At 36.1% G+C, this 15,444-nt stretch overlaps 1 protein-coding gene across 1 annotated transcript in view; it reads right to left on the bottom strand.

The window, feature by feature from the left end:
* Window positions 1-15,444, bottom strand: part of LOC139712364 (ATP-dependent translocase ABCB1-like) — a 77,921-nt gene that overhangs the window by 25,101 nt on the left and 37,376 nt on the right. Inside the window, exons 3-7 of the mRNA XM_071624194.1 lie at window positions 13,589-13,915; window positions 7,667-7,800; window positions 3,441-3,517; window positions 2,060-2,154; window positions 1,206-1,330 (exon numbers count right to left, since the gene is read on the bottom strand). Coding sequence (XP_071480295.1) covers window positions 1,206-1,330; window positions 2,060-2,154; window positions 3,441-3,517; window positions 7,667-7,800; window positions 13,589-13,915 — 758 coding nt within the window. The remainder of the gene's footprint in view (window positions 1-1,205; window positions 1,331-2,059; window positions 2,155-3,440; window positions 3,518-7,666; window positions 7,801-13,588; window positions 13,916-15,444) is intronic.

Below are 15,444 nucleotides of genomic sequence, written 5' to 3'. Positions count from 1 at the left end.
TACCAAAGAAAAATCATCAAAACTGTGCATTGTACTTATGGCATGCATGATTAGCAATGCAACACATGGCTTGCTAATTTATGTCACGGCTGTACACTCTCAGTTTAAACCACAGTATACTTTGTATGTGGGAAAGTACCCAGTAGATGAGGCTGGTATACTTTAATTTTATGTTGAATGGGTTAAGAGATGTCCTTATATTGCACTACCTCAATTTGCCAATCATTACACTCCCCATCAATCTGCTAAACTAATTGTGCAATTCAATTCTTTTCAGAGCTTGATTTGTACTCCATTCAAAACTCTCATGTAGAGACAAGCATTTCATCCAAGTTGCCTTTTTTCTGAATGCATTTCAATGCTGAATGCACTTTACAATATGGCATTTTTCATGTGTAAAGAGTCATACTATTATGCTATGCCTTCAGTAACATCAAATATCCTGTTAAAATTTGTTTATAGTTGAAGGAGTGTCATTTAAAAGTACTATTTGTGCACAATGTGGCTTGACTATGAAAAAGTCTTGTCCACACTAATTTGTAACAGGCTGTTAATTTTCACAATAGCATATAGTGAATGGTCACGAGTGCGATGGCACAAGATTTCACACGAGGTGAAAGATTAGGTGCTGTATTCAATGAGGTGAAGCCAAATGAATAGAGCCCCTACTCTTTCACCAAGTGTGAAATCTTGTCCATTGCACAAGACCATACACTTCTGATGACAATAAATGTGGTTCACACTGGTTGCAGGATATGTTACAGAAATGACAACTAGTTTTCATGACAGGTGAATGGTTTACTATGGTACAGTCAAATAAGGAAATGAATGGCTGAAATTATTAACAGTTCTAAAATATTCAAGTGATTGAGTGTATGCGACAGAAGTACAATGTATACCGTAATTATGATGTGAGAGGAGTGCAATGGTGTGAAACTATGAATTCATTCATGAGCCTATCATGGGAGTAGAGTGTAAAGAGAGGATGTCAGAGTGCAATATCCAAAACTTCTTGACAAATATTGCATGTTGAACAGCAACAGCATGCAATCATACTTCATAGTGGACATCACATGGTGAACAATTCTACCAATTGGATAGCACTAATCTCCAGAGGTGATGTAATAAAAGGAAATAACTACAGCACAATCAGATTGCTTAGCACAAATGGGTTAGAATGGAGGAAAAAAATAATTGATGCTCACCTCGCTAATTCTTTCTTCTGACCACCAAACGCCATGACAGTCCTGATACAGGACAGGACCTCCTCAGCTACTCCTCCAGCCTGGGAATAGGCCTTCAACTCCTGGGTCGTCATCACTGATATAACCTGCAGAATGAGATAGATGGATAGTGGATGGATAGATAGACAGACGGATAGATAGATGGATGGATAGATGAACAGATGAACGACAGATAAAGGATGCAAAGATGAAGAAGAGTTTAAGAATTCATTAAAACTTGGGCATGGCTTTTTTGTTAAAACTGAATGGTGAGGAACAATTCCAGAAACTTGCCATTCCTTCAAATTGCATGTAAAGTGAAACAGCGCTTCGAATGTTATGTGTTTTAATGTGCTTGACAAGTCTGAGTCTTAAAATGCTGGTATACTTTGAGTGTGAATAAAATGTAAATTAAAGAGACAGTCCATGCTGGGTGGTTGTGACAATTACAAGGCCACAGATAATGACCAAATTTTGGCAGACAATGGGTCCCAAAATATTTTGTTTATTAACTCATTTTGGTGAAAGAAATTTTAGTAGGAGGTTCAGATTTGGATTAAATAGATAAATGCATAATGCTGAACTGTTTGTAAGATGCCAGAATAAAATCCAAATATTTTATCACAATCATAAAAATCAAGACTACGAATTCTAAAGATTCTGAACAGAAGATCTCACACCAGAAACAATTTTCTTAATTATAAGTGTCATTCCCCCCACCCCCCAAAAGAGTATGAATACAGATATATGAATCCCCTTGCATTTTTACAAACATCAACAAGATAATAATTTACAGTTGCTGTTTTTTCGTTTGCAGAGATATAATGTATACTTACATGTGCCATGAATCCACTTGATATGACTAAAACTGGTAAAACAGCCATTATTACTAGTGTTAACTCCCAGCTAGAGATGAAGGCAAGAATAAAGCCTGATGCATAAAGAAAGAGAGAGAGAGACAGAGAGACAAAAAAAAGGGATAAAAGTCCATTTTGATGCACATCATGACAGATATTATCATACGTGTGAATAGCTTTGCATGTATCACATAAGAAGTCTTAGAGGGCAATTCTGAGACTTTGAAGCTCTCATCTAAATAATGTCTGAACAAAAACAAACAATATTAGAGCATATCACCTAAAAACACTCTATTTTGATTGGGCACCAATTATGAAATCATTTCAATCATTCCTCACAAAGTCATCCATTCAAATTTGTTATCATGAAAAAGGACACATCTGTTAGTTATACACCCCCAACTGGCCTACTTGATAAAACCAACTATCATCTGCATTTGTACATGGGTGTGTGAAGTTTACCATGCTGTTTGTGCAGCATGGATCATTTACATGTACAGTGTACACACACTCCCTGAGCTATCCTGGCAAAATGAATAGGCTATAAAAGGCTGAAATTGTGCTGGTATTTCTGAGGCTTGGAAACCATTTATCTGTCAGCTCGAAGGAGGCCCCATCAGAGCAAGGCTAACACACATCACTGCACAGCAATACACTGTAGTACTTCTACACACCATACCTACTTTTGTACATGTACACTGTATAGTTAATCCTATAGGACCTGACTGCAAGCATGCATAACACTTTATACAGTGTACAAGTGACTTGTACACTGTATAAAGTGTTATGCATGCTTGCAGTCAACTAGCACAATGAGTTTCTACTTCAAGAATCTACAGGCGTAACTTGCATAACAGATATCAACTAAAAGTAACTTTGTGCGATTTCCAATCTCTCACGGTTATCAACAACACAGGTCTAGGTATCACTCTATGCCATAGGTTGTGGTACATCATTCTACTTCAAAGCTTTTAGTTGTATGGTATTAACCTCATGATGCTCTACAGTACTAGTAACATTCAATACTTTGAACGAAAGTGATGTTCTGTAAAATAAGTCAAGAGCATCCACTGCTGTGAGTAACCAAAATTCTTACTTTTCTAGAGATTCAGGTGAGCAAACCAACACTTTGGAGGTCTTCCATAGTGTAACTACATGTAATACATTTCTACTATATGTACGATTTACACAGATGCAAACTGCCCAATTGCACGGCTCAACAGCTACAGCGTGCAGTGACACTAATTAACTGCATGTCACATGATGAGCAATCAACCAATCAGAGAGCAATATTATTCTACAGCTGTAGGTGCTGTGTAGATACGTAAGAAAGCCAAAAGAAGTGGAAGGAAAAACTCACCTGCAATGATTTGTCCTAGAAACTGAAGAAAGATGCCTACATTCTCCCCATACCCAGACTTCACCTTCTCTATGTCACTGTAATACAAAAAATAAGAGATGAAGAAAAAAAAAAAATGAACGTCTCGGTCAGTTAACATTTCATCAATTAATAGCCCTCTAATGTCATCCAAACACACTGCATTCATCAGATACTCATGTCAAAAAGACAAAAATAATGAAAAACTGATAAAAATCCTTGGGAATACCTTACCATTATTTTGACTGTGAATCTTATTTTATACCCATGTGCCTTCAAACATGTACATGATGACTACTTACTATATAATGTGAGATGGACCCTCACCTAATCACAAAAGCAGACTTTTACTTTCAGGCATGCAATAAAAGAAATCACATGCTTCCCTCATCTGTTTAGATAAAAGACTACCTGTCTGTTCCATCAATTTCCTGCACAAAGCTATGACCAAAAGACACATGTTGAGGATTAATTTCTGGTGGTGCGTTTCTCTCAGTAAGCCAGTAAGCTGATATTTCTGCAGGTATTTTCTTACTGTATACAGGCAAATACAGTTGTAGTACTGGATTCAAGGTTAAACCTTGTTAGAATAGGATTGATAAATTTGAGCTAAAGGAAAGACAACCCCTTACAAAAGTAGGCCTAAATCAGATTACTTTACATGTCTTCATGATTTTCACCATATGGATAGATACCCTAATCCACTATGGAACAAGTTACATGTACATCTTAATTTAAGTGCATTATGAGTTTAAATCATTTTAAGTTGAAATTGAAACAATATCTTTTTGAATCTTATGATTAATTACGTTTTTATCAAGGTAATGGAACATTATATATTCATGACGTTCTGTTTTGTGTTGTATTTATGTATGTTCTGTTTGTTTGTCTATTATTGAGTATCTAGTGATTATGTAACATTTTGTATTTTGTATTTTCATGCCAATCTGTTTTTTAATGTACTTCTGTATCAGGGAATCACAATCTTCAAGCCACTGGCTTTTTGCGTGATTTTCCTTGCCATCTGATTGTTGTACAAATATTGGCTGTATTGCTTTTATGAAATCAATAAATTGAATTGAATTGAATTGAATTGAATTTCTCATGGTCAAAATCTCTAGTTGTAGTAAAAGAGCTGAAATTGAAGAGGTACAAATGTGTTGAACAAACAGACATGCTAATCAGTATGACAAACATGAAATAGTTCAGTGTAGAATTGTTAATGTGTCTTGCACCACAATAGTACCGTACATAGATGTGAAATGAAACTGATATATTCGCAGCCCCCTCTACATGTTATCTGGATTGAAACACTTTATATTACAGTGTATGTAGATGTAAAAAATGGTTTGTACAAATTTGTACATTGACAATATCATAACTTGTTGTCTTTGATTATTTCATATTGAAGCTGCTGATAATTTCCAATCAAACAACACTTTTCACATCACTTAAACACCATCATATTATAAACTAAACTGCAGGGGCTCTGTCTTATGAACAGTGAAATGTCAAGAAGCACTTTGGGGTGTTGAGTCCGTCTACTGTAGTATACATGCAGTTTTTACATATTATGTGATTTCACGAAATGGTGCAGTTTACATTTATAGTGTAGGCCTACATACTTACAGTACATCTTATTTCTATTCACAAAATCTTCTTGAAAATTGATGGAGTAATGATACAGTATATCACATTTGAACTTGACACTTTTGAGAATGACTACACACAGACTTTTAAAGGTCAAGCTAACTAGAAATCTAGAAGAACAGGGATTTTTGCCAGATTCAGCTAAGGACAATGTGTACAAAGCATTTTACTACACCAAAGAAATGTACAGTAGCTCCCTTGGATGAGGTTTTTTCCCCCATTGTTTTAAGCCAGCACTGCACTGATGTTTCAATTGCAGGAATGATGTAGATTTAACACCAGTGTATGTCCTAGTACATATAGTATGTATCCCTTCTTTCTGTTTCAGTCATTGATCGTGGGCTCAGAACTCCCATTTTTTAACACTTCGATGAACTGAATCAATGGAGGAGAAAGACCAAGGAAAGGATTAGGAATGCTGTCTTTCACCCTCGTGACCCAGAGGGGAGCTGTAGAACCAATAACTCTGGGAAGTGTTTCCTTCCACGGGAACTCTTTGGAGTAAGTGTCATTCCAAAACTAGAAATGGTCTTTGCATTCAGGCCACTGTTCAATGGGCTTGAACATCAAAGGATTTGGAGTTTCTTATCAAGTGAAACACATCACTTCTTTCCACAAGATTATGTCAATTGCATCTGGATGATACAATGTTCAAATTTGCATCAAAATCATCAAATGTACTGGTCAAGGTGTCAACAAGATTCAGTTTCCAATGACAACACCTCATTGACTATCTATTCAAAGCACATAGGCCTATATATTCTGCCAGGTCATGACTTTTCATACATGAAGTGTAAGAACTTTTAGTCATCCTCTGCACTCTACCAATGCCACAATTGTAAGTCTCCCGTAAAATGTGAATTCTACTAAAAAATCAAATGGAGAAAAAAGACCCCATTTTAAGCCTTTATTTAAGCCTTGGTATCAATCTCTGTAGACTATTAAAACTCTGATATGCTTCACTACATTTACATAGTAAGGAGTTTCTTCTGGCTTAACACAAGGAATGTAGTGCTCCCACACAGTTCTGGTAGGATAATCTTGTGTACTGCTGTACACAACAAATATGCTGTAAACACATTCTCAGATTTAATAGCAAGTGTACTCACAACCAAAAACAGAGAAATCAACCCTACAGTATGACAGAATTAGCTGTGTATGAATGCATTGAATTAACAGTACCACTTCAAGAACTGGTGGGCAAAACTGGATGAATATTTTAAAGGTTGAGGAGATAGATGTGTGAATGTAATTTTTGACAGTCAGTGAAAAAGTGTCCTATGGGCAAATTTTCATGTGGTCCTTTACATCATACTGTCACAGTGACATGATGTACAGAATGTGTGATACTCTTTACTTTGTGTGTCACATCAAAATTAAATGCCCAAACTTTCTCATAAAAACAACAAAACTGCTCCCTGTTGAGAAAGGAAAAATACTCCAAATATTCCAGGGATATGGAGGCTTTTTTTTTCACATTCTATAAGACCAAGATAAAGTGAATTCTTAATGAAGAGGAAAATATGAATACATTGTACTAATGTCTCTGTACAACTGTACAAGAGTGCATGTAACAGTCGGGCTGCTGGTTGAGGCTACGTATCACTAGTGTGCACACATGTAATGCAAAATGTAATAAGAAAAATATCTGTATGACAGCCATAAATAGACACAGACACACACACACAACTTTACAGACACACACTCATGTGAAATGTATTACGATGACTTCATCAAATACAGTTTTAAACATATCCTGAGATTTGAAGCAGTGAAATTGTAAAGCATTCCTGTCCATATTTTTAGCAGTACATCATTAAAAAACAGACACAAACATAGTTTTAAACACACTTTGGAAAAATTCATATTTTCATATTTGTGGCCAGCCCTTACACAGCCTTGGAGGAAACCTGAGTTTGTAAATTTATCATGGCCTTTTAATTCTAAACTAATGACATTTTCATAATGGTTTGAATGTTGGCCAAAGACATGAATACCTCTGATACGTTTCAATACCTGTGAAATGAAGAAAGCACCTTGCTTACCAGCTTCAGTTTCACTTCCTAATTAACAAGAATATTGCAAACTTTCCTCCAGGGAGATGGATTATAGCATAAAGCCATGAAGCATGATTAAACCTGCTGAAATGAAAGTAATATCTGGGATTTGCTTCCACTGTGTGTGTTTGTGTGTGTGTCTGTGTGCGTGTCTCTGTGTTATCCAACAAATATTCCATGAATATCATTTTCAAGACACTGAGAGTTATTAAAGTTTTCATGATGAAATATTTAGTCATTACAGTGGAAAAGACATGGCTGTGCATGATTACAAACTTCATTTACAGGGTATCTAATGAGTTTTCCTTAATAAAAAGCATTGGAATAACTGAACAGAAATATATTTGATAATGCATTTTCCTTGTCAAATAGCAAGCTTAGGATGATAAACTATATAAAAAGTTATCCTTTCAATTTTTGTGCTACATGTACATCCAATGAGAGTTATTTATTTCTTTATTTTTTTATGTTGTGATATGGACTTCCTCTGATTAGACTTACTCTGATAGCTTTGATGTGAGTTCCCCTGTTTGATGGAAATCAAACCAGCTGATCTCCTGGTGTAGAATAGCATGAAAGAAAGCTTTCCTCAGACGATTTGTCTGCCGCTCCCCAGTCAATCCAAACGATGCCGTCTGAAGTTACAAAAAGAAAACAAAATTATTTGAAAGCCACGAATGAAAGCAATTAAGATATACTCATGCTTTACTCTGCAACCTGTATCAAGATTACACATCCATGTAGAGTACAATACATACTTGTAAAGTGTAACAATCATGATATATGAGAAAAGATGCCCCATACAATTGAGCTCTAAATTCTCATGGCAAATTAGGATCTAATATCATCTGTTTGTCACATGGCCTTTTACATCACTCAACAATAGAAGTCAAAGCAATATCAACTAGAAATGTCGCTATGGCGACTGGTATGCCTCCGCCATAATGCATGATTCTCCTAATAGGTCTATAGTACATGTGGACAATGTGTGATTACATTTTCACAAAATTGGCAAAATATTAAAATGACATGTTTGTCACAAATGTATCGAATGTTCACCTTCCATGACCTATGTTTAATTGGATGAATAGGAGAGCATGTATTTGGGGATTTAAGAACTTTAACTTCGACTTTGACCCTTTCATAAGTTTACGCACTTGAGTAATTGTCAAGGTATGGAGAAAAAGTGCAATTTCTGTATTGAACAGTAAATTGTTATCATTTTCATCTGGCCTTTGATTCATAAGAGAATCAATGTCAGGCAGAACATACATAAATATGTACTAAGTTTAAAGATAACTTGAGCCACTTCCGAGATATGGAGAAAGAAGTAAGTTCAGCACTTTCACTTGATCTTTGACCTTTTGACCTTTGACCTTCTTGGCAAAAAAAAAAAAAAATCCCAGACAATCTCTAGTGGGTTATACATGCACACATCAAGTTTTAAAAAAATAATCCTGCTGGCATTGCATAAATACAAGGAAAATAGTAAAATTTTGAAGTATTGCCCTTGACCTTTGACCCCTGACCTTTGACCAAATGAACTCCAAATTCCCTAGATAACCACTGCCAGTCAGTACATGCATATGGGCATTTCCACGGTAACTCACGTTACATTTTGAACTCAAAATTAGGTTGTTCAGATCAATATCCTTAAAACCTACTTAGTGATATGAGTTACTATGTGTGAATGAGTATCATGCACCTCCATCCTACCTCACAGCAACATTACATCCACAGACTCTTATGAGAACTATGAGAAAAAACACTACAAATGTCGGTAACTCACGTTACATAATTTGGACATGCAAAAATTTGGCATGTCTTATATTCAAAAGTTTCCTCAAACAAGAAACAGAGAGACTTTAAAGTCTATTGTGTCAAAGTCATGGACTAACAACATACATCACCGAGTATGGTAAAAATTCAAATTGTCTTACATTCTCCAGGTATTGTCATGTGAAGCGGTAACTCACGTTACGGTAACTCACGTTACAGTTTGTCCACATGATCACAAGACGATTTTTTGTCTTAATAATCCAAAGAAAACTTACCAAGACAACTTTTTTTCACAAACAAACTCCATGAATAATGAATCTAAATTGATTTGAACATTGATCTGACAGTAATTAATCCCATATTATCCATGAGATTACCAAAAGGCAGGAAACTTTACATTTAGAATACCAACTTGAAGATAAATTTCATTTTTAATCGAGTCGTTTTCCAAGCTTTCATTTGTACTGAGACAAAAATTGTATTCAACAAAATGATATGAAACAGAGTCTATTTCATTAAATTACACTCTTTTCCAGTTAACAAATGCATCAGAAATTGAGGATTTAATTGAGAATTTGATTTGATTGTTTTTTTATTTTACTAGATTTAAATGGATTTCAGGCTATCTAGATAAAACAAGTCATCCATAAACTATTCCATTTAATACACTGAGTCATGAGACTAGAGACCTGTACATGTAGTCTGTGGAGAGTTTAAAGGTTCAGAAATGAAATATTTCAATAAACCTTTTAACTTTTAAACAATGCAATTTATATTCCAATTATTTGATAATTGTTTGAATTACTCAATAATCAATTGTTTGTATGTTTGATTTGTTTACAAATTCTTATACGAACTGGTACAGAAATTAGACTTGAATTACAAAAACTGCAGATAAATTTTAGTTATCTGCTACCAGTATTGATCAGTTTAATAAAACATGTTCATAAATGTTTTAGCCTTAAAAAACAATGGCTTTGGTCTATGAAATGTCAAGTAGCCATTATTTGAATTGTACATACATGTAACAAGTATATACCAGTATTTTCTAGAGTAATCAAGCAGACTGAAGCAGTAAATCCCAATGAAAAACATGAATAGTAAACATTTTGTGATCAGGAGGCTAACTATTAATATCACAAAATGTTGATAGTTTGCTTTAAGGTACATGACTGTCCAGCTCTTAAAGAAAATGTCTGATAATGAGGTTCACATTCAACAAGTTTTTGGTAATAGATCAGCATGTAAAGTAAATTATAGTAAACATGGAAAAGTTTCATTGTAGGATTTTGCAGCAATATAGCTAAAACCTCAGAGTAGAATAGTATAAAACACATAAGCGTGTCAAATTCACAATGTTCAGTTCTCAAAAATCTCAGAAAAAACAGCAGGAAGCGAGTTCCAATCTTAAAATTCTGTTCATACATGTAAATGTTTCAGCCTCATAAACAATGGCTTTGGTCTATACAGGTAGGTATAAACTATGAAATGTCAAATAGTAATCACTTGAATTACAAAAACAAGAACTTTTCAAGAGTAATCATGCAGTGATTATCCCAATCAGGAGGCTATTAATAGTTATCACAAACTTTTGATAATTTGCTGGAACAAGGTCCATGCAGCTTTAGAAGAAATGTCTTTTAACAACTTTCGTAACAGATTTTGTAACAGATACATGCACTGTAATATTAAATAGTAAATATGGAACAGTTTCTTTCAGAAGTTAACATGTGATGAACATGTGTAATTAATACATTGTACATGTAGACCAGTTGGTTTGGTGTTGGAGAGAGACCAAGAGAATAACAATCTACTGGAAATAGAATCTTAATACAAGAGTTCAGTAATCATGTACTCATTGGTTACTTACAATCACAACCTTCATATCATTTCTTGGTATTAAAGAAAAATCATGTCGGTAACTCACGTTACATTGTGGTAACTCACGTTACATGGTAACTCACGTTACAATTTTAAGACCTCTGCTATGAGAATTTGAAGCAAAGACTATAAGTCCCATCATATTTCTTGGATGTGTGCTGCATAGTTATTTGATAATCCAAAATACCATGTCTCAGTTGGGCATAGTAAAATTGCTAGGTTAAAAAGTTCATGTTTCGGTAACTCACGTTACAGCAGCTTCTCGAGCTATGTAAGAGCACGCTGGTGTCCGAAGTACATATCTTATATCGAGGTCTCCACTTTATTTTCTGCTAGATTAATATATTTTTGATTTGTAAAACCAAACAAAGTTTGATTTGAGCCTCAAATATAAAAAATAATCACAAAGAGCAACAAAAATGCATTTTTAGGGATTTTTAGGTAAAAAAATGCTTTCTGGCTTCAAAAGGTATAAAAATGCACAAAAGGGAACTTTTCTTAAAGGTAAAGTTGGTTTCACACACTTCAAACTATGGCTAACAAAGTAAGATTATCAGTTGTCCTGAAATATGCGGGTAAAATTTTGGTGGTCATGTCGCACAACTCACGGAAATGCCCATATATACTTTGTTCCATAAAGATACCTTGAACAATTTCCAAGATACAGAGAAAAAAGTGAAATTTTAACATTTTACTTGACCTTTTGACCTTTGACCTTTTGACCTCATGACCCCAAAGTTTCACCAGAGAATCTTAATTGGGTAATACATGTATACACTAAGTTTCAAGAAAATATCTTCAGGTATTGCATAGATATGGGGGAAATAATGAAATTTTAAGCATTTGACCTTGACCTTTTGACCTTTGACCTTGAGCAGGTGCACCCAAAAGTTGATAGGCACAACTTCACCCCCTGATACACATATATGCCAAGTTTCATTAGGATACCTCAAAAGGTTTAGACAGTTACCCTGTCCACAAAATTCATTACGGACGGACGGAAGGACGGACGGACGGACGGACGGACGGACGGACGGACGGACGGACAACCCGAAAACACAATGCCTCCGGCACCACTTCGTGGCGGAGGCATAAAAACATATAGTGTGCACGACATGTAGGATGGGTAATGAATGTTATTTCAAGTACTGTAAAACGAGGAATGTTCGCGTGCATTTTAAATCCGCCATTTTCGTGAGTGGCAACATTCGCAAAATTAAAATGCACGCGAAAGTTCTTGCCTACACAATATGCATTGGATGCCAGTGGCAAGTCGCGAAAATTTCATGCTGCGAGAAAGGCCATCGGCTCCAATTCGCAAAATTTTCACGCCGTGAATATATATTGTTTTGCAGTATCATTCATATACCACATACAAAATAATGTAAAATGTTTTCTTGTGCTCACTTGTTCTTAAAACCACATGATACAGGGGTAAAAAAAAATGGTATTATTTGCATGGAGACTGAAATACAGCTGCCTTCAGGTATTTTGAATGCACCCATGTAAATGGTGAGGTAGACTGTATTGTATTTGTCACTTTACATGCCTTACAATTTGACTGAGATAAGTGTCATGGAATTCGTCCATGTGTGGGCAGATTTTAATCTCTAAAGCAAGCATTGGCATCCCTGTGAATACCAACATAACAGTGTGTGACACAAGGGAAGTTGTGTCAATAGCAGAATGACACAGACAGCAAACAAACCTCAACCTTTGTCCACTGCCCTATGGTCAGTTTACCATCATGTCCACAGCCCTATGGTCAGTTTACCATCATGTCCACTGCCCTATGGTCTGTTTACCATCATGTCCACTGCCCTATGGTCATTTTACCATCATGTCCACTGCCCTATGGTCTGTTTACCATCATGTCCACTGCCCTATGGTCTGTTTACCATCATGTCCACTGCCCTATGGTCAGTTTACCATCATGTCCACTGCCCTATGGTCTGTTTACCATCATGTCCACTGCCCTATGGTCTGTTTACCATCATGTCCACTGCTCTATGGTCAGTTTACCATCTTTCAAAGATCAAAACAGGGTTGGCCTAATCGCTGACCATTCAGACAGTCTACCAATTGTCGATCTATTCTTTCTTTCAGCTTTTTCATCAAACTTCACTCAGTAGAAACCCATGGATCAATTGCTGTATGTAACAAGAACGGTCATTCCTGGGATAGGTTGTACTCAACACTACATTGAAATTATACAAACAAGTAAAAATAAATTTCGGTGCTAATGGCTGACAGTCCTCTTAAACCCAGGTTAAATGAAAAAGGTATCTTTCAAAAAATCTCACAATAGAATTGTCAATTTACTGAAATCAACACAGACTTTCTGAGGTACAATTATTTTACACTCTGTCTTTCAAAGGCCTGGTAAACTAATGTGGGAAGAAATTGAGAAATTTACATGTGAGTCAAAACTTCACTGTTATTTCACATTCCAATGAATGGATGAGAATAAAAATTGCAGAATGTTTGGTTTGAACAATAAAACACTATTTTTCTCATTGCCTCACAATTGCATGTCACACATGCCTGCATACATACATGTATGGGTACCCTAAGGAATCGACACTTAGTTGGCAGTTAAGATTCATTTATTGTCATTTCTGCAAGTCTGCATAATTCAGAATATCGGAAATAGGGGAATGTCAAAATTAACGAAGTACAAACACAGACAGACAGAGAGACACACAAACACATACAAGATCACTTTCTTTACAGTGGTATCAGAGACTGGTACAAACTTAATACCTGGATGTATGACGAGATCATGACGGCAAGTCCCACCAGAGCAAATCGTATACACGACTCCTCGACACCGTGTTCAAATTCAGACGACACAACTATGACTTCCTCATTAGCAGGCGGCACTGCCTGCAACAATGTCCTTGTGGTGTAAAACCCAGTCAGGTTTTCACTGTCTGTAGCTGCCGTGATGTTGGCTGTGTCAAACATGATGAAGTCGTCCAGCATGATTCCCAGGAAGAGGTAAAGGATGGGCCATCCTGATCCCTGAGCCAGAGCACCAAGGGCACCCAACACCAACAGCAACCAGTCCAGGAGAGTGGCATAGCGGTACTGTGTCACAGCAAACAGGGGAGAAACATTGCATTATCAGAGAACTTGAGATGCTACATCCTCTCATTTCAATTTTGAGAGTCAAGGAGATTGAGATTTCAAGAGAGATCAATGAACTACTGTTAGCTGGAAAGTAGGTATCAAAGGCATCATGGTAATATGGTCTCAAAAATCCTGTTGTAGTGACCTAACCTGCCTGACCCAACAACTTGTACGTTTGATTGCTTTTGCTATTGATATCGATATCGCATACTGTATGTCATGCTGCGCTGGTAATTTGCAAGTTGTTGTGCAAAAATCCCAGAAATGTAGTGGACAGAATAGCTATTTTCCTGTTTAAAAATATGCGATTTGAATGACTGTGACGAGAGTTCAATCTTTTTTTGAGAGAGAGAGAGAGCATGCCTAATGCCACCTGCATGGGTGATATCCACTCTGGTATTTGATATGCAAAGAGCATGTATGGTCCGTTTCAACTATAATAAATGTGCATGCGCTTTCAATCCTAGCAGAGTCTTTGTCAGCTAGGATTTTTTTTTCTGCAAGGATCAAAAGCTCAGCACCCCCCCCCCCCTCCCTTGAAGTATCATTGACACATTACATAATACCTTTCAATACAAGTTATTTGGAGATACAAACTGTAGCAGGTATACCCAGGCAAACCATGCAAACCAGCTCATGGCGTGACTGGGAGTTATAGTGCAGTACACTTTTCAGCTTGTCATAGTTATATCATAATGTAATACTGATGAAAAAGTTTAGTTCAACCAATTGATGATAATAATAATTCCTCTACCACTTCAGTAAGATAAATATATTCATGTCTGTGTTCAGGAAATGCACCCATATCCATTCAACCACAATTTTTACATGTAGTCAATCTCATCCAAAATTCACCACAACCTATAGAAATATGATGCATTTATGAGTGAATTTGGCTGCAAAGTAATGGTAACTGTAAAGCACTAGCATGAATCGTACAATGCTTACAAGGAGTACCAGTAACTGTTATAACTGTTCTATTGTACTTGTACTACAACTAATAATGACTTGCATTTGTGCAAGATCTTGTAGTATACCACATTCCATCATGCGTGCAAGAAAGTTTAAAGAACCACAGAAACGCACAAAATAATCTTCCGTACTGATTATTAACCTTCAGCATCCCACTCTTAGTCTTTAGAGTTTAGGAATTTTTCCAGGTTTTATTTTTGTTTCAAGGTGGCATGTAAGATATATGTAGCAACTAATAACCATTAAAAGATTTCTACAATGCTGTAAACAAGCATAGACAGGATTAGGTTATATCCCCTCTGATATCATTTCAATGAAGAAAAGTTTAAATACTCCCTACAAAGACAACACATTTCAACATGCCCTCTTGATAGCTTGGACTCAATGCAACTGTATACCGCTACAAGCATTTCCAGCTCAAATGCAATAATCTTTGACTTTGCGGCAGTGCAACATAAAATAACCCCAAAATTTTGCTGGCAGGAGTAAATGAGGTCAATAACTTCTACACCAAG

This window comes from Diadema antillarum, unplaced genomic scaffold (genome assembly GCF_040938485.1).
Source record: "Diadema antillarum isolate AM-2024a unplaced genomic scaffold, OU_Dant_1.0 seq00001794_RagTag, whole genome shotgun sequence".
Taxonomy (NCBI): domain Eukaryota; kingdom Metazoa; phylum Echinodermata; class Echinoidea; order Diadematoida; family Diadematidae; genus Diadema; species Diadema antillarum.
Note: the sequence above shows the minus strand (reverse complement) of the source record. Positions and strands in the feature narration are given on the sequence as shown.